The sequence below is a fragment of the Ylistrum balloti genome, unplaced genomic scaffold (assembly GCF_031769215.1).
Source record: "Ylistrum balloti isolate Yb309-2 unplaced genomic scaffold, AGI_CSIRO_Ybal_v1 Utg369668, whole genome shotgun sequence".
Lineage (NCBI taxonomy): Eukaryota > Metazoa > Mollusca > Bivalvia > Pectinida > Pectinidae > Ylistrum > Ylistrum balloti.
In genome coordinates, this window is record NW_026781915.1 from 296648 (window position 1) to 320813 (window position 24166).

General features: G+C 37.0%; 2 protein-coding genes across 5 annotated transcripts in view; both read right to left on the reverse strand.

The window, feature by feature from the left end:
* The window catches only part of LOC132560848 (FYN-binding protein 1-like), a 56328-nt gene extending 44631 nt beyond the window's left edge, over nucleotides 1-11697 (reverse strand). For 3 of the 4 annotated variants that reach the window (XM_060225563.1, XM_060225547.1, XM_060225571.1), the window contains exons 1-2: nucleotides 11516-11525; nucleotides 2618-2641 (exon numbers count right to left, since the gene is read on the reverse strand). In XM_060225563.1, the coding sequence (XP_060081546.1) occupies nucleotides 2618-2641; nucleotides 11516-11521 (30 nt within the window). In that variant the 5' untranslated portion in view covers nucleotides 11522-11525. Of the gene's footprint in view, nucleotides 1-2617; nucleotides 2642-11515 lie in introns of all 4 variants that reach the window. The other variant, XM_060225556.1, reaches the window with a different exon arrangement.
* A 3997-nt stretch (nucleotides 11698-15694) lies between these two features.
* Nucleotides 15695-23368, reverse strand: LOC132560937 (pancreatic lipase-related protein 2-like). Its single transcript, XM_060225644.1, has 9 exons — nucleotides 23335-23368; nucleotides 22718-23091; nucleotides 19980-20211; nucleotides 19533-19772; nucleotides 18774-18877; nucleotides 18351-18480; nucleotides 17933-18038; nucleotides 16565-16753; nucleotides 15695-15776 (listed from the first exon to the last, which is right to left on the reverse strand). Exons 1-9 carry the CDS (start codon nucleotides 23366-23368, stop codon nucleotides 15695-15697), a joined length of 1491 nt encoding a protein of 496 aa, XP_060081627.1.
* Nucleotides 23369-24166: the final 798 nt, after the last annotated feature.

Here is a 24166-nt window from a genome sequence, read left to right on the forward strand (position 1 = left end):
AAAAAATCACATAGATACAACACCACATGTCCAAACATATGATTGTGTACAATGTTTCATGTTATGATTACAGGAAATTAAGGAAATGAGTTCCCATTTAAGAAAACCACAAATCATATTTCGTTAAATTATTAACCATACTTATCCAACTCACTTACAAAGCAAGATAATTTACTGTATCAGGATTTATAATCTACAATCATCTGTCTTCAACAATATCCTGGTTAAAGCTGTAAACGGGATCAAAGGTTACTTTCTATACCAGGAAAACAGTAAAAACTGTAAATTCGTAAAATGCACAAACCTGGAATTATTTACATAATCACCTGTCAGGCAGCAATATTACCAGTATAAATTAACTGAAATTACACTGTGACAACCTTCCTGTGTCTCCTGTCTTGTGGTTTATTTTTGCTTTACCATGTAAATCTGTAGGATTTCTGTTTGATTACAACACCTGATATCTATTTATAGATTGACAACTTTGATTTTTCAATGGACTTGCACAAAGTCTTATTCTGACTGCAAATGATGTAGCTCTGATTTTAACTTCAGATTCTTCAAAATCAGAATTATTAATGTGCATCAATACAGTTCTGGGTTAAAATTCATAAAATTACAAAGGATGTCTTACAACACTATATAATTTATTTCGATAAATATGATAAAAAGGCAAATTATAAATCCTTGCATCTAGAAGACATTAAAACATTAAGGGTAAACAAAAGCAACGTTACCAGGTTACAGATTCAGATTATTAGGATCGTTTTGATCCAGGCATAAAGGGCATGATTACTGGACACAACACCAGGTCATCAGGTTCAGGATATAGGACACAACACCAGATCATCAGGTTCAGGATTATAGGGCACAACACCAGATCATCAGGTTCAGGATTATAGGACACAACACCAGGTCATCAGGTTCAGGATATAGGGCACAACACCAGGTCATCAGGTTCAGGATAAAAGGGCACAACACCAGATCATCAGGTTCAGGATAAAAGGGCACAACACCAGGTCATCAGGTTCAGGATTATAGGGCACAACACCAGGTCATCAGGTTCAGGATAAAAGGGTACAACACCAGATCATCAGGTTCAGGATAAAAGGGCACAACACCAGATCATCAGGTTCAGGATAAAAGGGCACAACACCAGGTCATCAGGTTCAGGATAAAAGGGCACAACACCAGATCATCAGGTTCAGGATAAAAGGGCACAACACCAGATCATCAGGTTCAGGATAAAAGGGCACAACACCAGGTCATCAGGTTCAGGATTATAGGGCACAACACCAGGTCATCAGGTTCAGGATAAAAGGGTACAACACCAGATCATCAGGTTCAGGATTATAGGGAACAACACCAGATCATCTGGTTCAGGATTATAGGACACATCACCAGATCAACAGGTTCAGGATTATAGGACACAACACCTGGTCATCAGGTTCAGGATTATAGGACACAACACCAGGTCATCAGGTTCAGGATTATTGGGCACAACACCAGATCATCAGGTTCAGGATAAAAGGGCACAACACCAGATCATCAGGTTCAGGATAAAAGGGCACAACACCAGATCATCAGGTTCAGGATAAAAGGGCACAACACCAGGTCATCAGGTTCAGGATTATAGGGCACAACACCAGGTCATCAGGTTCAGGATAAAAGGGCACAACACCAGATCATCAGGTTCAGGATAAAAGGGCACAACACCAGATCATCAGGTTCAGGATAAAAGGGCACAACACCAGGTCATCAGGTTCAGGATTATAGGGCACAACACCAGGTCATCAGGTTCAGGATAAAAGGGTACAACACCAGATCATCAGGTTCAGGATTATAGGGAACAACACCAGATCATCTGGTTCAGGATTATAGGACACATCACCAGATCAACAGGTTCAGGATTATAGGACACAACACCTGGTCATCAGGTTCAGGATTATAGGACACAACACCAGGTCATCAGGTTCAGGATTATTGGGCACAACACCAGATCATCAGGTTCAGGATTATAGGACACAACACCTGGTCATCAGGTTCAGGATTATAGGGCACAACACCAGATCATCAGGTTCAGGATTATAGGGCACAACACCAGATCATCAGGTTCAGGATTATAGGGCACAACACCAGATCATCAGGTTCAGGATAAAAGGGCACAACACCAGATCATCAGGTTCAGGATTATAGGGAACAACACCAGATCATCAGGTTCAGGATTATAGGACACAACACCAGGTCATCAGGTTCAGGATTATAGGGCACAACACCAGGTCATCAGGTTCAGGATTATAGGGCACAACACCAGGTCATCAGGTTCAGAACTATTCTGAACAAAACTAGGTCATCTGGTTCAAAATTTGAGAGAACAACACCAGGTCATCGGGTTAAGGATTATAGAAAACAACACAGGATCATCAGGTTCAGGTTTTAAGAGAACAACACCTGGTCATCGGGGTAAGGGATATAGAAAACAACACCAGATCATCAGATTTAGGATTTAAGAGAACAACACCGGTTCATAAGGGAAAACACAAGATGTATGTGATGTTCAGGGTCATGCTCACAAACATGCAGATTAAACTAAGGTCACAACATTGGTTTTACTTACTCTCTTTCTTCCATATCTCCTCCACTGAACAATAAATAAAACAACATTAAAAACAACAGGTGACAGTAAGCAGTAAACAAAATAACATCAGAATCAGGTGCTTTGTAGATGTTATTGACAATGTCAGAATGAGAGACAAAGCAGACAGATAGATAAACAATACAACAGTCAAAAGGCAAATATTTACACATCATTTTTGCAAGAACTTCTACATGTTTCAAATTGGAAATTTTTGCAAACTGTTATTACATAAAAATGTTGTTTACTGGTAGTGCAATTCAATTTTTTGTGATAATTTTTGTATCCAATTCAATTATTTTAACAGCAAAATGCACAATAAATGTTTAGATTATGGAGGTGAAAGATCAAGCTCTGGTACCATCTTTATTTGGTAATTAGCTCATGTCTTGTAATAAGCCCATCTTTATCTATTGCTGTTTTTTTTTCCAAACAAGCTATTTTATTGTCCACTGTAATAAGCCCCTTCTGGGGTTCAAAGTTGGCTCCCTGGGCTCATTGTAGGATAACTACGGTAATCCAGATAACTCCAATATATGACAGTATGGCTTCATAAGATGTGTGTCCATAAATTTAAGTTTTTGTAGTTTTATCATAGAGGCTTCCTATGATAGATACCCAGAAATGGACCTTTCTGTGCTGTAGTGGCTGCGTGCTTAGTTAAGACTCTTAACCCCATTTGCTCTTACTGGCTGGTGAAGGGTCTCCTGTATGCTTATCAGTGTGGTAGTTACAAGACATTACACAGAGACCGAGCCTCAAAATGTCCCTGGTTGGTGACAGGGCGATATCCCCTGCACACAAACAACATATACCAATGCACAAATCATTAAAATCCCACAATACTCTTAAAAAGCCAACACTTATAACTCATCCAACAAGACAATTTGATAAAATCATGCAGTTCTCATCTGAAGCAGTAAGAGTTTTACTCTCACTTTGCTTATTTTCTAACATCAACATAAGTTCAGAAGCAAAAAGAATGATTACATTCTCCTTTAGAAACATCACAAAATCCCCTGTCACATGTTTCTAAGAGTTTTTGTAAGTCTTACATTGCTTCTACAGTTCCCACAATCTCCTTTACATACTGTTTCCTGTTAGGGATTATGTATGACTTATATCTGACCTACTTTCTGGATGTTTTTCCTGAAGCCAAGAAGAAGATGTTTACATTCAGATTTATAGGATTTTCTAAGATTAGCAGATTCCTGCTACTTAACCTATGTCTTCATGACAGGTGTTCTATGACAGGTGTTACTTATGTTGCAATGTGTCTATGACAGGTGTTATTTATGTTGCAATGTGTCTATGACAGGTGTTACTTATGTTGCAATGTGTCTATGACAGGTGTTACTTATGTTGCAATGTGTCTATGACAGGTGTTACTTATGTTGCAATGTGTCTATGACAGGTGTTACTTATGTTGAAGTGTCTCTATGACAGGTGTTACTTATGTTGCAATGTGTCTATGACAGGTGTTACTTATGTTGCAATGTGTCTATGACAGGTGTTACTTATGTTGCAATGTGTCTATGACAGGTGTTACTTATGTTGAAGTGTCTCTATGACAGGTGTTACTTATGTTGAAGTGTCTCTATGACAGGTGTTACGTATGTTGCAATGTGTCTATGACAGGTGTTACTTATGTTGCAATGTGTCTATGACAGGTGTTACTTATGTAGAAGTGTCTCTATGTTGCAATGTGTCTATGACAGGTGTTATGACAGGTGTTATTTATGTTATGTTGCAATGTGTCTATGACAGGTGTTACTTATGTTGAAGTGTCTGTATGACAGGTGTTATTTATGTTGAAGTGTCTTTATGACAGGTGTTACTTATGTAGAAGAGTCTCTATGACAGGTGTTACTTATGTTGCAATGTGTCTATGACAGGTGTTACTTATGTTGCAATGTGTCTATGACAGGTGTTACTTATGTTGCAATGTGTCTATGACAGGTGTTACTTATGTTGCAATGTGTCTATGACAGGTGTTACTTATGTTGAAGTGTCTCTATGACAGGTGTTACTTATGTTGCAATGTGTCTATGACAGGTGTTATGTTGCAATGTGTCTATGACAGGTGTTACTTATGTTGCAATGTGTCTATGACAGGTGTTACTTATGTTGCAATGTGTCTATGGCAGGTGTTACTTATGTTGAAGTGTCTCTATGACAGGTGTTATTTATGTTGAAGTGTCTTTATGACAGGTGTTACTTATGTTGCAATGTGTCTATGACAGGTGTTACTTATGTTGCAATGTGTCTATGACAAGTGTTACTTATGTTGCAATGTGTCTATGACAGGTGTTACTTATGTTGCATTGTGTCTATGACAGGTGTTACTTATGTTGCAATGTGTCTATGACAGGTGTTACTTATGTTGCAATGTGTCTATGACAGGTGTTACTTATGTTGCAATGTGTCTATGGCAGGTGTTACTTATGTTGAAGTGTCTGTATGACAGGTGTTATTTATGTTGAAGTGTCTTTATGACAGGTGTTACTTATGTAGAAGTGTCTCTACGACAGGTGTTACTTATGTTGCAATGTGTCTATGACAGGTGTTACTTATGTTGAAGTGTCTCTATGACAGGTGTTACTTATGTTGCAATGTGTCTATGACAGGTGTTACTTATGTTGCAATGTGTCTATGACAGGTGTTACTTATGTTGCAATGTGTCTATGGCAGGTGTTACTTATGTTGAAGTGTCTGTATGACAGGTGTTATTTATGTTGAAGAAGTGTTACTTATGTTGCAATGTGTCTATGGCAGGTGTTACTTATGTTGAAGTGTCTTTATGACAGGTGTTACTTATGTTGAAGTGTCTCTATGACAGGTGTTACGTATGTTGAAGTGTCTCTATGACAGGTGTTTTTTTTTTAAGTGTCTTTATGATTATGACATGGGTTACATTGTTCTAATGTGAGTGACATATGATACTAATTTGTACTAAAATTCATGACTTATGTAACATTGTAAATGTGTAGAGTGCGTAACTTTGTACATATGTGTGTGACCAGTGTAACATTGTACTGAAGTGTGTGACCAGTATAACATTGTACTGAAGTGTGTGATCAGTGACCAGTGTAACATTGTACTGAAGTGTGTGACCAGTGTAATATTGTACTGAAGTGTGTGACCAGTGTAACATCGTACTGAAGTGTGTGACCAGTGTAACATTGTACTGAAGTGTGTGATCAGTGTAACATTTTACTGAAGTATGTGACCAGTGTAACATTGTACTGAAGTGTGTGACCAGTGTAACATTGTACTGAAGTGTGTGACCAGTGTAACATTGTACTGAAGTGTGTGACCAGTGTAACATTGTACTAAAGTGTGTGACAAGTCACCAGTGTAACATTGTACTGAAGTGTGTGACCACTGTAACATTGTACTGAAGTGTGTGACCAGTGTAACATTGTACTGAAGTGTGTGACAAGTCACCAGTGTAACATTGTACTGAAGTGTTTGATCAGTGTAACATTGTACTGAAGTGTGTGACCAGTGTAACATTGTACTGAAGTGTGTGATCAGTGTAACATTGTTCTGAAGTGTGTGACCAGTGTAACATTGTACTGAAGTGTGTGACAAGTCACCAGTGTAACATTGTATTGAAGTGTTTGATCAGTGTAACATTGTACTGAAGTGTGTGATCAGTGTAACATTGTACTGAAGTGTGTGACAAGTCACCAGTGTAACATTGTACTGAAGTGTTTGATCAGTGTAACATTGTACTGAAGTGTGTGACAAGTCACCAGTGTAACATTGTACTGAAGTGTGTGATCAGTGTAACATTGTACTGAAGTGTGTGACCAGTGAAACATTGTACTGAAGTGTGTGACCACTGTAACATTGTACTGTAGTGTGTGACCAGTGTAACATTGTCCTGAAGTGTGTGACCCATGTAACATTACACTGAAGTGTGTGACTAGTCACCAGTGTAACATTGTACTGAAGTGTGTGACCAGTGTAACATTGTACTGAAGTGTGTGACCAGTGTAACATTGTAATGAGGTGTGTGATCAGTGTAACATTGTACTGAAGTGTGTGACAAGTGTAACATTGTACTGAAGTGTGTGATCAGTGTAACATTGTACTGAAGTGTGTGACCACTGTAACATTGTACTGAAGTGTGTGACAAGTGTATCATTGTACTGAAGTGTGTGATCAGTGTAACATTGTATTGAAGTGTTTGATCAGTGTAACATTGTACTGAAGTGTGTGACCAGTGTAATATTGTACTGAAGTGTGTGACCAGTGTAACATTGTACTGAAGTGTGTGACAAGTCACCAGTGTAACATTGTATTGAAGTGTGTGACCAGTGTAACATTGTACTGAAGTGTGTGATCAGTGACCAGTGTAACATTGTACTGAAGTATTTGATCAGTGTAACATTGTACTGAAGTGTGTGATCAGTGACCAGTGTAACATTGTACTGAAGTGTGTGATCAAGGTAACATTGTACTGAAGTGTGTGATCAGTGACCAATGTAACATTGTACTGAAGTGTGTGACCACTGTAACATTGTACTGAAGTGTGTGACCACTGTAACATTGTACTGAAGTGTGTGATCAGTGACCAGTGTAACATTGTACTGAAGTGTGTGACCACTGTAACATTGTACTGAAGTGTGTGATCAGTGACCACTGTAACATTGTACTGAAGTGTGTGATCAGTGACCAGTGTAACATTGTACTGAAGTGTGTGACCACTGTAACATTGTACTGAAGTGTGTGACCAGTGTAACATTGTACTGAAGTATGTGACCACTGTAACATTGTACTGGAGTATGTGACCACTGTAACATTGTACTGAAGTGTGTGACAAGTGTATCATTGTACTGAAGTGTGTGATCAGTGTAACATTGTATTGAAGTGTTTGATCAGTGTAACATTGTACTGAAGTGTGTGACCAGTGTAATATTGTACTGAAGTGTGTGACCAGTGTAACATTGTACTGAAGTGTGTGACAAGTCACCAGTGTAACATTGTATTGAAGTGTGTGACCAGTGTAACATTGTACTGAAGTGTGTGATCAGTGACCAGTGTAACATTGTACTGAAGTATTTGATCAGTGTAACATTGTACTGAAGTGTGTGATCAGTGACCAGTGTAACATTGTACTGAAGTGTGTGATCAGTGTAACATTGTACTGAAGTGTGTGAGATCAGTGACCAATGTAACATTGTACTGAAGTGTGTGACCACTGTAACATTGTACTGAAGTGTGTGACCACTGTAACATTGTACTGAAGTGTGTGATCAGTGACCAGTGTAACATTGTACTGAAGTGTGTGATCAGTGACCAATGTAACATTGTACTGAAGTGTGTGACCACTGTAACATTGTACTGAAGTGTGTGACCACTGTAACATTGTACTGAAGTGTGTGATCAGTGACCAGTGTAACATTGTACTGAAGTGTGTGACCACTGTAACATTGTACTGAAGTGTGTGATCAGTGACCACTGTAACATTGTACTGAAGTGTGTGATCAGTGACCAGTGTAACATTGTACTGAAGTGTGTGATCAGTGATCAGTGTAACATTTTACTGAAGTATGTGACCAGTGTAACATTGTACTGAAGTGTGTGACCAGCGTAACATTGTACTGAAGTATGTGACCAGTGTAACATTTTACTGAAGTATGTGACCAGTGTAACATTGTACTGAAGTGTGTGATCAGTGATCAGTGTAACATTTTACTGAAGTATGTGACCAGTGTAACATTGTACTGAAGTGTGTGACCAGCGTAACATTGTACTGAAGTGTGTGATCAGTGATCAGTGTAACATTTTACTGAAGTATGTGACCAGTGTAACATTGTACTGAAGTGTGTGATCAGTGATCAGTGTAACATTGTACTGAAGTGTGTGACCAGTGTAACATTGTACTGAAGTGTGTGACCAGTGTAACATTGTACTGAAGTATGTGACCAGTGTAACATTGTACTGAAGTGTGTGACCAGTGTAACATTTTACTGAAGTATGTGACCAGTGTAACATTGTACTGAAGTGTGTGACCAGCGTAACATTGTACTGAAGTGTGTGATCAGTGATCAGTGTAACATTTTACTGAAGTATGTGACCAGTGTAACATTGTACTGAAGTGTGTGACCAGCGTAACATTGTACTGAAGTGTGTGATCAGTGATCAGTGTAACATTGTACTGAAGTGTGTGATCAGTGTAACATTGTACTGAAGTGTGTGATCAGTGATCAGTGTAACATTGTACTGAAGTGTGTGACCAATGTAACATTGTACTGAAGTGTGTGACCACTGTAACATTGTACTGAAGTGTGTGATCAGTGATCAGTGTAACATTTTACTGAAGTATGTGACCAGTGTAACATTGTACTGAAGTGTGTGACCAGCGTAACATTGTACTGAAGTGTGTGATCAGTGATCAGTGTAACATTGTACTGAAGTGTGTGACCACTGTAACATTGTACTGAGGTGTGTGACCAGTGTAACATTGTACTGAAGTATGTGACCACTGTAACATTGTACTGGAGTATGTGACCAGTGTAACATTGTACTGAAGTGTGTGACCAGTGTAACATTGTACTGAAGTGTGTGATCAGTGACCAGTGTAACATTGTACTGAAGTGTGTGACCACTGTAACATTGTACTGAAGTGTGTGACATGTTTAACATTGTACTTACAATGTGACCTATAATGTATATTGTTCTACTACCACAACAGTTGAATCCTCCAATAGACTAACTTGACCCTTGAAAATCACTTAAATCTGCACTCAGTGATAAGTGATGTGTTATTATTAAAGTGTGGGTGGAGAGTTTGTGTCCAATGTCTTTGATATTATTCTGTGTATGATATATCATACAGGGATGTGTAAGAGGATATTCTCTAGTGCAGGCATTCAAGTACTTACAGGTCAGATTGAAATATATGACATCATTCATATCTAAATCAGTTTAATAAATGCACAATGACAAGAATATATAAATATGTAAATTACTTTTGTAATACACAGACTTGTAGAATCTCTTGTACTGGTTTGTATTATATATATATATATATATACAAACTACTTACAATATTTAACAAATTTGATAAAAAAAAATTGAATGATAATCTACAGCACAGTCAGAGTCATGTATACATCAACTTCAATGTGGTCCTCAAACAGGTATTTTTTGTTTATACATGTTATTTTGTTTGCAGAAGACGTAGTTATGTAATTCTGTTCATGTCGCCTGAAGTGAGACAAGCTTTCGGAAATAGTAGTTGTTGGTATTTAAAACAATCATTCTGATGTACACATAATTATCATCTTTCTACCATCACAGTGTTTATTGTACTATACATTTGTAAGTTTTAAAGAGTTTTAAAAGTTTAAAATCTATACGTATATAAACTCTATACCTATAGAAACACTATATAGATATTCATACTCTATATAGATACAAACACTATATAGATATTCATACTCTATATAGATACAAACACTATATAGATATTCATACTCTATATAGATACAAACACTATATAGATATTCATACTCTATATAGATACAAACACTATATAGATATTCATACTCTACATAGATACAAACACTATATAGATATTCATACTCTACATAGATACAAACACTATATAGATATTCATACTCTACATAGATACAAACACTATATAGATATTCATACTCTATATAGATACAAACACTATATAGATATTCATACTCTATATAGATACAAACACTATATAGATATTCATACCCTATATAGATACAATCCCTATATAGATATTCATACTCTATATAGATACAAACACTATATAGATATTCATACTCTATATAGATACAAACACTATATAAATATTTATACTCTATATAGATACAAACACTATATAGATATTCATACTCTATATAGATACAAACACTATATAGATATTCATACTCTATATAGATACAAACACTATATGGATGTTCATACTCTTTATAGATACAAACACTATATAGATATTCATCTCTATATAGATACAATCCCTATATAGATATTCATACTCTATATAGATACAAACACTATATAGATATTCATACTCTATATAGATACAAACACTATACAGATATTCATACTCTATATAGATACAAACACTATATAGATATTAGATACAAACACTATATAGATATTCATACTCTATATAGATACAAACACTATATAGATATTCATACTCTATATAGATACAATTCCTATATAGATATTCATACTCTATATAGATACAATCTCTAAAAAGATAACATACTCTATATAGATACACATTCTATATAGTTACAAACTCTATATTGACACAATTTCTTTATAGATACAATATCTATATATATATAGACATACATTTTATATAGATACAAACTCTATATAGATACAATTTCCTTATAGATACAATATCTATCTATATATACACATACATTTTATATAGACACAAACTCTTTATATATACACTCTATACTGATACAGAATAGATAAAGATATACCCTCTATAAAGATACACACTGAACACAAACAGAAACAAACTGTAGATATAAACACTATATTGACACAAACTTTATAGAGATACCAACTATATACAGATACATGCTATAAAGATACATATTTCTCTCACTCAGTATATACTTTGTATTACAGAATACATGTTTATAGTTTATCACCAGTTCTATTCACACTTTATTTTTCTTACCACTGATTGCAGCATGAAGACTAAATTTTGACAAAGCCCTGGTGGTTTGTAGCAGCCCTCTGTTACTCCTAAGTTGGATCTATTTATTATTCTGTGTATACATGATTATAAAGTAGACATTTACAAAATATGTAAAACATAAACAAATCACAGAGATACAGAGCAGCTATGGAACTTACCTCCATCTTTTCGAAAGTCTGAATTATAAAGACTGGAGTAAACTTTCCCTGGCTCGACTTAAACAACTTGGGGGAAGTAGTTGGTAAACGGTGCAGTTATCATGACGTTGTGTCAATTAGTGATAAAGTACACAGTCAGTGTAAACACACGAGTATCAATTAAAGTGTATCTAAAACTGATATTAAAGCCACCTCCGACCTGTAGCTGACATCCGGGACTGTCTCTGAGTCTTCCATGGCTCGGGATTCTAATGTGTTTCCCTCATGCTAATCCACAGATACTCCTACAGTGCTCGTGTACAGTACTGAAGAGAAATTACCACAAGAATTTGCCCTACGTGAGCGCCAAACTACACACTTGTTGTGTGTGGTTTTCCCCACTTCAATATGATCAAATGTTGGTAGGTGCACTCGTGTCGTTATCCTCAATAACAGATTTATTATCTTTTGCATTTCACTTCCGTGTCTACCTGGTTCCCCGACCTAGTTTTACGATTAAGGTACGTGTGTGCTTTATGGCAATATGTGTCATATATGTTACAATAGTTTAAAGTTTTATGGTATGGTTATCACTCATGAGTGTTAGTGCTGTCCCCGATGACGCTGTTTCTAGTCCCAATCTTGACTTGGTCGTTTTCAAAACGAAACTAGATTTAAACTCGTTATATGGTATGAAGTTAGTCTGTATGTTTATTAAAACATCCCTATGTGCCTACTCAATATCTGTATTTGTTCGCGAATTGTGATATACAACTCGCAGGTAGATAGAACCGTTCCAACGATGTATCGGTCAAAAATATTTCTCTCCACATTAAGGGTTGCCTGCAATGATAGATATTAGCAGTCCTAGACCCAAGGGAACTATCTGTATTATGACTCTAATCAAGGGGAAATGTTGGTCCCTCTATTTTATCAGATACCGTATCTGTATAACATAGTCGATATATGATATAGAAACTGAACGAGAGGGTACAGAAACACGGTCGATAACTCCCGATAGTCTCGTTAAGATCGAACATGAGCTATCGACGATTATGTAAACTTTATTTCTAAACTTATAGAACTTATCTTAAATGTGAAGATCTCTCAGTTACTTTTCATTTGAAGTATCTTTAATAGTTTAAGAAACACATGATCGACTTTGTTGAGGTTTGTTACACAATGGACTTCCACTTGATCCCGATTAAAAAGAACAACTAAGACTTAACGTGCTGTCGTCCTGAACTCCATTATTATCAAATACTGACATCGACCTTATTTCAGATATACAAACTTAAAACGAAACTACGTCACATACATCCGGGAATAGACGGAAATTCCGCTGATATGAATAGTCCTTTTTGACCCCGTTCTTAAGAAGGTCACTCCGGTCTGTTTAAGTTTCGGAAGTACCATTTTCAGGGTCATCTATAATTTGTGGGCTTGTAGTTTACTGTTTGAGATTGGCAACTGACAAATTGGCATTACGTTCAGGGTAACTATTTTTCAGGTCGACCACGTAACAGAAGAATAGGTTAGGTTTCTTTATTGCTTATATACTCGGGTTGTTATTTACTGATATGGATACAGACCCAGAATTATGGAGTATCCAATCAGAGTTCTTGAGTATCATTTTAGTATCAGAATGAGGTACTATGTTGGAATAATCAGAAATCATGGAGTATCCAATCGGAGTACTTGAGTATCATTTTAGTATCAGAGTGAGGTACCATGTTGGAATAATCAGAATTATGGAGTATCAAATCTGAGTACTTGAGTATCATTTTAGTATCAGAATGAGGTGCCATGTTGGAATAATCAGAATTGATTATGGAGTATCATAGTACTAGAACAAAGAGAGTGCGTTCCAAGGCTCCTTTGCTGCTAGAGATTTACAATTTTTGGCTGGTTTTCAAGAGTTATCTCCCTTTACGTGTAAATGTTTACCAGAGCACGAACTTGACATACAAAAAACGCTGGAGAATGTTTCAGTATTTCTCTAGCTCTGTATGTAGAAAAACGTTAAAAGAACGCAATATATACATAGACCAAGGGATATCCGTTTGAATCACTCGAGAATATTTTCAAAAATGAGTGTAACATATCTTCTTTTTCTTTTCTCTACTTTTATTCTGATAAACGCACTCAATTGAATTCTGTACATTTTAATGTCTTCTGAAACATATCTGGTTGTCCAAATTAAGGTAGAGTTCCCCACCACATTTCCACTGTATTCAAGGACTTGACAACATTTTTCCCTACAGAATTTCGTTTAATGTACATAATAGAAAGACATGTACAGCTAGTGAGTGGTTAAATAATGAAATCTACGTATTTCCCAATGTTCCAAGTAACGCTAATTATCACATTTATCGTTGAAAATACAACAAAATGAAAGCAAAAAACTGAGAATGAGAAATACACCCAAATATTTAATTTACTACATATGATAGAGTTTTACTTCAACAAATTATACACATTACTATCTTAGTTATATCATTTTGCACACATAACATACAAAAACCGTCACTGACGTCACCAGACATTGACAGAAGCTACATTGGTACATTCTGCATTAAATCTTTGATATTCAGGCGAAAAAAAAAAAAAAAAAAAAAAACAAACAAAAACAAAAAAATACAAAAAACCCAAGCAAACAAAACAAAACCCCTAAAAAAAAAAAAAAAAAAAAACAAAAAAGGAAAGAAGAGAAAAGAAAAAGAAAAAAAACGATGCGGGTTACCTTACTTTTGATAAATCAACCTGAGTAAGGAGACAATTTAAAGCAACATTTTATGTAGTCATAACTAGGTTGAAAACAATAGCAGCAGATCACTCCTTATAGTAAATGGAATAATATATAGAGTGGTTATGACCATAATGGTTTTAAGATATATATGTCTCCGGCGTAGGTGTCAGGGGCCTTATCAAATATACACAGGCTGGTATATCTCTTCATGATGACTAAAATCGGTTATACTTTTTGAGACGAATCCGGGGGACCACAAGTAACGGTGTATTGGGGAGAGACCAATTTTTCAGTTGCTTTTAAAAAAAAGTTTGCTTCTCCAGCTAAGTGATCAATATTATGTGAGGTGACGTTTCTTGGATCGAAGTGCACGCAAACGGTCTTTTCACAAAGGAGTCTTTGAAAGCCACCCACATCATTACTTTAGAAGGATTTGAATCATTTTGATATGATATACATGTACTTTCACATTAATGTCTTTTTATGGCTGGCATGCCCGTATACAGGCAAACAGGCTACATTCGTAAGTCAGGATGGAAACACACTTTCTGCCACACGTTATAACGATAAACTAAATGTATAATGCTATCAGTATTGTTTGTTTCAACTTTGTTTTTTGTTTATGTTCTTTGCAATAAGAGTATTTTCAAGAGAGCATGATGATAATTGATGTTTGGAAATTTCCTTTATGATCGAAATAATGCATTCCTGATCACTGTGAGGCTATGACATATCTTCATTTGGAAACCATGAACGAGATAACTTGGAAACTAAAGCCAATCATGACATAACTTCAAAGTCGAATAATGACGGGAATTCCCGATGTTTTCCGACTGACGTTCGTTAGATATCGGAATTGGTAGTCACGTGTTTGGCTGTTGACAAATTGTCAGTTTAAAATGTGTATTTAATATGTAGTAATTAAGTTATCAACATTTATAAATATTAGAAGTCATTTATGACAAATTACGGAATAATCATAGACATCAGAGCCTCAGGAAGAATTAAAAGAGAAGTCATTTATGGGAGAATCATCTCACAATGAGTTCCCACATTCATGTGTAAGACAATTTGATAAAGAAAGACAAAAAATTAAAATTTTAAAATTTTAATAGAAAAACCTGTAAGATGCGATGCTTCTATACACGTGTAAATGTCTGGAGCTAGTTATTCATAGGAATTCATCATTATTTATAAATCTAAACAAAAACGTAACAAATAATAGACAACCAAAAACACCACATGGACAATGCTTCTTCGCTGTCATTACACGATTTCATGAGAATATCGCTGACAACTATTTCACACCAAATAGATTTTATCAGTGTTAACATTGTCTGTGCATAGTAAAGTGCAGTGACATAGGGTAAAATGAATAGTTCTCCAACATCTTGGTACATCTCCAGACATACAGCCGTACCGAGTTGTAATCATCACGTCAATGCCGGACATTAACAAGAATGGGCTGACGCTCTCCTTATATTTATTGGAGTGCCATCCTGGAGTACACGGTTATTGGTACAGAACTGAAAACTGTAAAATAAGACGATATCCGGTTAATTACAAAATAATTCATCACTTATATCAATAGTTAATTTTACACATGTGATAGAGGATATAACACCAGTATTAGTCACCCCAGGAATATCTAGGATCACTTTGAGTCGGAGTCTCTTTGTAGAAGCTAGTGGCTACCTCATTGAACAACATACGAGAGAGCCACGAAACATGTGTGCAGCAGGGACACAGCCACGATGACACGGACCGGTCCGTTTCTCAGCTTCCCTTGAAACATAAATCGCCAGTGGTACGGCGTGTTGAACCTTGCTCCTCAGATTTTCACTTGAGGTAAATTATGTATGTTGGTCAACTCACTAACACACTCATTTATTGAAGTCCCACATGACACGAGTGAAAAATCAATCACTCCGGAGGTAACAAAACGTATTATTACTTTCATATGTTGATTTGAGCACGCGCACTTTGTAGCTGTTTCTATAGCGGATACCATATCCACGGTCTGATTAATATGCATTTGGCCTCTTGGCATCAGTTGGCTACCAAGTATTCATTGATTGGTGTAAATTGGTTTACATTTACATTCCATAATCGTTGTTGTTGATAAGTCATTACACACCTGTTGTGTGTTCGTGTTCACGAGCCGGAGGCTGCACATCAATAGTTGTACACAATTACAATTTTACAGTTGTTTTAGAATCAGAATAAATTCACTGTACAGCGTAAGAAACGTATCATTAATTTTTATTACAAAATATTTCTAATCAACGCGCTCCCGAACTTTTGCATATCACGTGACTCACCTTTGTCCCAGCTCACCGGAAGTTACAGATACGGAATTGGATGACCAAGAGTCCTCTCCGCCGAAGAGACCAAAGAAATTGGAGGCTTTTTTTGTGTAGCGGAGGTCTATACTCTGAATTTGTCCGACCTCGACAGACGAGGTGACCAGCTTCTGAAGGTTGTGACCAGATGTTAGGTCCACGTCAGGGCTAGGTTAAGAAGGAATCTAACATTAATTGAAACATTTGTAATTAAACCATGATGTGATTACAATTGTTCATACCAGAGACCAACATAACAAGAAAAGCTGACTGGTGACGGCAAATCTAATACCTACTAGAAAGTAGATATTTTGTAAGTAATGTGACAATAGAGTGTACTAAATTTGTCTTATAAAGATCGCTTTTATCTCGGAAATAGTCACTTTTAAATGACGGTAAAATGATTTCTCCTCATTGACGTGGCTGGTTTGTGATACATTATCTGTGTAAGTACTGCTTCCGGCTGTATTGCCCTTTCTACGTAATGCTATACCATACCGCAATCCTAAAGTTCCCAAGCATATGTATTCCAGATTCTGAGAAGTATTTCGCTATTCTCTGGATAGTTATACCTAGCACCGAAGCGGCTAGAAGCAAAGCATAACAAGAAATTTATCTGATAAATACTTGCTAAAGACCTGACATAAGCCTTGCTCAATCTGTTCTAAAATGTTCAAAGCAATACGGAAGTACCACGTCTGAAAACTGATTCATATTTCGATAATATCATAAAACGTTTTCCTGTTATTTTTGAACAGAAATGAAAATAAAATGAAAAAAATAAACCTTTAAAGTCAGTTGTATAGTAAATGGCTCAAGTTTTGTTTGGGAGTTACTTTAACACCCCGCTACTGACCCGATAATGCTGACGTATGGGAAACGTGTGTACGACTTCTAGTTGGGCGAGATATGAACAAGAATTGCCGGATGTCTCAACAAATCTGTCGCACTACAAACAATACTTCATATGTACCGGGTTATAATGCGCTCGACAATATGTGTACTTCTCCAATGGACAAAAGTCACTAAGACATACCATATGTTTTTAAGTACCACAGACACATTTGGTGCTATTATCAGTGCGTGAAACGTCGTTCATAACTCGAGGTTTTGACTTCTAATAGCTCTGGCAAGTATGTATGGGGATTTTCTTAGTGTGTGTGTTTTCGTCATGTTTTACTTTTCGTTATTAGCTATGTCTGGTCACCGTAAAGTGCCGATGTTACACTGTGTCCCTGCTAGATATATTTATTACAAATATTTCATCAGGAATAACCTAATTAAAGTAATTCCGTATTGTCTCGCTCTCTAGCCAGTTACTCCGTTACCTTGTAACGTTACACTTACGCAGTAATGCTGTGCCAACCGGAAGTGCCCCATACACCGTTTAATCTCACAGCGACAGTTCCCCTGGAGTCTGCTGAAGAGCTCACGATGACTCTGTACTGAAAAGCTAAAGAAAACAATGGCTTGGTAATGAATGCCAACAAGATGTAGCGGGGAGGAATGGGCATATTTATCGGCTGCTAGGTACCGAAAAAGCATTATCTCGTATACGTTAAAGTCATGGATTAGGCAAGGACAAAAAGCTTAAATTAAAAACAGGATTTTAGAGGTTTTTATTTCTATCTCGGGTTTCTATGAAATCAAAGCAACGATGCTGTCCACCGACACATGTCTGCAATAGCATGCTAAATGCACGCGTTTGTGGAGAATGATTTCCTGACTATGAAGAACATACATTGATAGAAAATGCCTTATTTACCACAATATGGGGTGCTGGACTCGGTATTCAAGTATAGTTTGCCCCTGGTATGGTACTGGTCAGCATAGTAACCCATCTGAGCGCACCCACTACTTCCACAAGTCAGGCATGCGCCTTTTTGGAATTTATCCTTCAACGAAAGATTGTGCACTGAGATGTGCCGTTTGTCAATCAGAACTTACAAAACGAAAAAGCAGGTATAATGCTGACATAAATTCATAAATTAAATGGACAAGAATGAAATTGCTTTAAACTTGCACCAATTGACTGTCTTGGACAAGCAGTTTAAAGGACATGCTTTCGAAATTAACCGTCGTTGATATATTCGATATGATTGCTGTGATGAAAACTCACAGGGGATCTTTGTGATGACGGATACTAAAAAAAGTTGCAAACATGACGCCGGCACTAAAACTATCTTACATATGAACTACACGGATAGCCTGTGAATGGACAAGGTGAGTTAATGGACTCGGTGAAGACCTCGTGAGAACGGGAATGACTACAGCTGACTGTATCTCCCAAATCTGAAAAAAAAATTGTATCGATAAATTACAATGGTTCTTGAACTGATAAACTCAAGATAAACCCAAGGATAAACAGTTCATCAGTGATAAGGAGTGACCTTGATCTGGTTTTCATACAATAATAAAAAATGTATGTCGGTAACTACTAATTTATTTATCATTTTTTTCTATCTAGTTTTCGATTTTTTAAGCATAGATCCTTACCAACATTGTCTGTATTTATTTTGAATTTCATTTGTATTCGCTTTCTCATCTAGACGAGCGCTTTATAAGGAATGTAGTGCTGTATGAACTTCTATATCAGTAATAGATACAGGACATACCTCCCAATACGGAGTAGACACACGTCATATCACATTTATGAAACTAAACACAGAAATGTCGTGACATTGAACATAATTAAGTAATTATAGATAAATGTTATCTCTATTATTTTGCAGTTGCGGACGGGTTTTGAATCGAGATGAGGGATCCTATATACTCTCGTTCTTTTCAGATACTTAACAAAGTGAATCGTCATTGTTTACATTTCTTTCTTCCAGTGGTACATGGAACTGGGACCACATGAATTATATCTACATAATGTATACTTAATTTAGTTACGTTGTTTTATCACAGATTGTAAAACTAAATTATATCTTTTGAAAACATTTACGGTCAAAATTGCCATTGAAAATCTCTCCGATAACTCCTGAGATTTGGCTAGGACATCCTGGCTGTGTCTCCCCGCCGTTGACGTAGAAGTCTACATGTCCACTTTGTTGCATTAGACCCGCTCCACCCGTGGAAATGGGTGCCCCATTCGTGTGGATCACATCAACGAACATAGCGTCGTCAGCGTCAAGACGGATCATTTTTGGGTGATTTTCGAAGTCCGGCTCGGCAGCGTCCAAACCTACATATATAATTCGCATGTTTAACAAAAATTCAGCCATATTATCCCATTATTCTTTTGTTTATCAAAATTTAGTAAAGAAAACCCTGTACACTAAACACTTCAGATGACCTGTCTCAAGCGACACACCAGATCTGACTTACATACCAGGATACACTACTCATGTAAATCGGAACAAGATAATAGCGCCAGTTTTGATATATTTACCACTGATTCGCGCTAACTTTCCGTGTAATAGATAGCCCGTGTAACCGCTTGTGTGCGCCCCAAGACTGTGACCGATCAAGTGGAAATCAGCAAGACTTGCGCCCGTCAGCACCATTTGATCAATCATCAGTCGCATCTGTGTGCCCACCATGCGCGTGTTGGCCACTGCCTGGAAGTAGTCTGGAAAGGCTGCACCCGGGCCCCACGCTACCACCACCACGTTCATGGGCTCCTGTAGATACGATCACGAGTTTTAGTTTCATTTTAAAAATGTTTACATGTGATATTTCGAAGGCCTTTGTACCTGATGTTCTCACTTTTACATATCATATGTATCGTACGTCGCACTGCTTCATCTGGCATTCATTCATGTGTTGTGTGATATATCTTACCATTCAGTTGTACTTTAATGTTTTGAAAACCTTTAGATTTCTTTTGTAGGATCATCTCTGCTGCTAACTTTGGATTTCTGAATTAGATGACCTTTGACCTTATTCCCTCAACATTCACAGTGTAGCACATTAGTCACTATAGGCGATAAACAAATTACATTTGAATTGGTTTGTCAACTCTATCATGATATCCATATTTGTTAACACCTAACACATGGCTACTTAAATCATAGCTATATATGCCTATGTTATCTGTATCTGGATCCTTTACAATATATTATTTGTCTTCGAAAACGTCTGTTTCCTTATCAAGCAAAGTCTGAGTTATACAGTTCACCAATTGGACGAAAGTGCAAAGTCGGCAGTAAACTTGGCACGACATATTCTAACGTTATCCATAGTCTGAGGAACGCTTGATGTTTCAACCATCCTTATTGCTGAATGTCATCCTGAACATTTCTACATTTATGTGTCGTAATTTGATAACACGTGAACATCTTACAATCAATCGAGGTTGTTTTAATGTCCTTCATGTTCCTCGTTGGATTGTTCTAGTAAGGCCTAGTGACCTTATCCTCTCTGAGTCAATAACCCATCTGTCAGTAACCTAATTATACAAATACTTCTACCAGCTTGTCCCTCATCATATAAAGTCGAGAATTATTTTCTGCAAAGCAAGGTGTCTTCCTCGCGATATCAACTTAGATTATGATAACTTGATCAATATTTGATCAATAACGCCGATCGAACACTGGTTGGGAAGATCTAACATATTTTTGTACGGGGATGCACATTTAGAGATACACTTGTCTATAATTTAGGTATCAACCATTTCGGTATGGAAATTCTGATCAAAACATACAATTTCCCTTTTGTAAAAATCAACCTTGTACTCATTTAGTGTCTCCTAATATGTTTGGTGCCTGGGGTACACTATCTAAATCAGAGTCTGCACCTGTATTACTGGAAATGCATACGGCACGTCGAAAATTGACAAATGCTGAAAGATGGCAAGCTTATGGAACGGATCAAAGTGGTTTGACATACAGACAATATATTGCTGTTTTTTTTTTAAATGTCAGACATTCTGTTATTTCCTGATTTATACAGGGTCTAATCCAAACCAGGCATGTTGAGGAGTGAGAGTCCCAAGTCTGACAGAACTCGAACGACGACAGATAGAGAAGATGGACTTCTGTATAGACAGGCTTCTGTGAAGTCAGACAAGGCGAGCCAATGTTCGTGTTAGCTGGCGTACTGTCAACAGACTTTCTAACAATAGGCGACTTCACTCGCACTGACCAGTAAAGCGTCTTTTGTTGACTAGAATGGAAAACGAGCAGAATTGCAATGGGCACTTGATGACCGGACGTGGAAATTTTGTCTTAGCGAACATCTGATGAAAACCGCTTTGTACTTTTTCTTGCAGACGACAGGGTCCGTGTTTAGAGACCAAGAAAAATGGCATACCATCAGAACCAAATTCTGGGCACAATAGCAGTGATGGCGGCGTTGCTGTTTTGGGGAAAGCTTCGTATCACCTTGATGAAACTTTAAATCCTTCGACCTTTAATTGTTCTGCATTTCGATACCCTTCCATTGGCAAATCGAGCTGTCCTAATAGATGACAAAACCAAACCACACAATACCCGCCAAGCGCAAGATTATATTCAACAAGAAGCGATAAAGACGCCCTCGTGACCTGCAATGTCACCAGACCAAATTGAGTATTTGTGGGACTGTCTCGGACAAAACGTCAATGCATAGTATCCAAAATGCCAAACAAATGGAGAATTACTGGCTGCATTGATTTAGGAGTGGCAAAGGTTAACATAGAGTAAGGTTCGGCGTCTGATCAAATGTACGTGTCGACGTGCACCAGAATTGTGCCAGAAGCGTGGCACCTTTACACGATATTAACATTTCAGACCCAACAGACCTTGTCGATTAGTTAATCTTCTTGTTCAAGTAATATGTTAAGGTTCTTTGGCAACACTTTTGTAAATAAGAGACAGTTAAAGTCAATTTTTTTTGGATTTTGGAAAGGCCTTTCTGAGCACCTCCGTTTAAAATAATACAACGCTTCCGGTTCTGTAAATATCATTCCTACATATTTTTTCTTAAATACAACGAACAAAGTTAAGTCTAATTTAAGATATGGGTGGTTCCTAACTTACAGTCAAGTGTATTTTATTTGCGACCCATAAAATATCAAAAATATAAAACAAACAAACATTGTTCTCTTTTCTTTGCCGAAGTATTAGTACCATGATGTATAACATGTAATACATATAGCAAACTCTAGGACCGAATCCCATGTTCGTTGGAGAGTGATGTCATACTTACTACTTTTAATAACTCATCCTTCATCTGGTACATCCACGTGGTGTTGATATTATTGGTAAACCCGTGGATGATGAACTTAGTTTTTCGGTCATGATTGTAGTGTGAATTCAACACTGTGTTCACATTAGTGTAATCCAGCACTTCCGGTTGTGACCCTCCTTCCGGTGTAAACAAGAGCATGACGGTACCAATCGCATCGGGGGATCTGGGAAGGTCGAGGTTTGCATTATCAAACGGGGCGTAGTTGTCGAAACAACCGACAAACGGGTAGCACACTGTTTTGTTGGCGTTAGACGGGGCGTGAGTTGTCGCTGCGTTGGTGACTACTGGAGTTGTCGAATTGGATGTGGTCGCTCCATGTAGCAGATCACTTGCTACACAAAACACACTTGTACATAAAAAGTACCAACATTATACTTATTTTTATCAGCGAAAAAAATTCTCATTTAAATAAACTTCGATTGCATAAATCATTCTAGTTATCATTAACACTATCCATTTTGTACGGTAGTTTCCATACAATGGTAAAAGTACAGTGATTGCCACTCATCGAGGCCAACATGTTCATGTACTTAACATTCCTTAGCAAAAATGATCTGTTTTAATTGATATCTTACCCAATAGAAGTCCAATAAAATACAGCACAATCATGGCGTCAATGGGTTAGGAATGGTTATGATGGACGCTGCCTCGACAAATGACTGTCCAGATAAGCCTTTCTTTGACCTGGGAAATTCGTGTCTGGTTCAGAATCATGAAATCACGTGAGCTTAAACGAACTAGATGACTTCACAGACGAGAGAAAATTAAATAGCGACTTTGATAACGAAAACCACTTCCTGGACAAATTTTTCTTACCGACATTGTTTTAGTATTAACTTTTTAAAATGTCTAGTAGAAACACAAAGTGAAAAACCGTCATTCCATATTAAGGAAAATGATAAGCAAAGCTTTAAATATAAATTTTATTCGTTTTACAACAATTGCGAAACAAGTTATTACAACTTATACTAATCACTTTTGTTGACCCTAATGTAAGCGTAAGGCTAGGGGAAAGGCGAGTGCGGTACCGCTGCGCCACCCGGCACAACAAGCAAAGCTTTAAAAAGTTACCGTAAGTAAAAAACCCATTGCCATTTTTTTTTTTTTTTTATGGCAAGTTTTTACATATTACACTATACACAATATACAAGAGAATCCACACAAAAACACACACAGTCTCATACCTGTGTGCTATGAATTGAACACCTCTTACACCTGTACATGCATCATCATCATCATCTTTATCATCATGCACATGTATCTAGTGCTTCCTGCACACAAACTCACTCATCAACATTCACACCCACATAACCTCACACGTGTGCTTAACAAAATACTCACACACAAACAAAAATTCATATTACCGACATTTATCAAAGATATTTCCTCCCACACCTATATACTCAC

What these genes read in the sequence shown, in the direction of transcription:
- LOC132560937 (XM_060225644.1), bottom strand. Translation starts at nt 23,368, where the DNA reads ATGATTGTGCTGTATTTTATTGGACTTCTATTGG. An exon ending in TTTTATTGGACTTCTATTGG is followed by an intron (nt 23,092 to 23,334) that starts GTAAGATATCAA and finishes TGTTTTGTGTAG; the next exon opens with CAAGTGATCTGCTACATGGA. An exon ending in TTTCAATGGCAATTTTGACC is followed by an intron (nt 18,878 to 19,532) that starts GTAAATGTTTTC and finishes TTTTTTTTTCAG; the next exon opens with ATTTGGGAGATACAGTCAGC.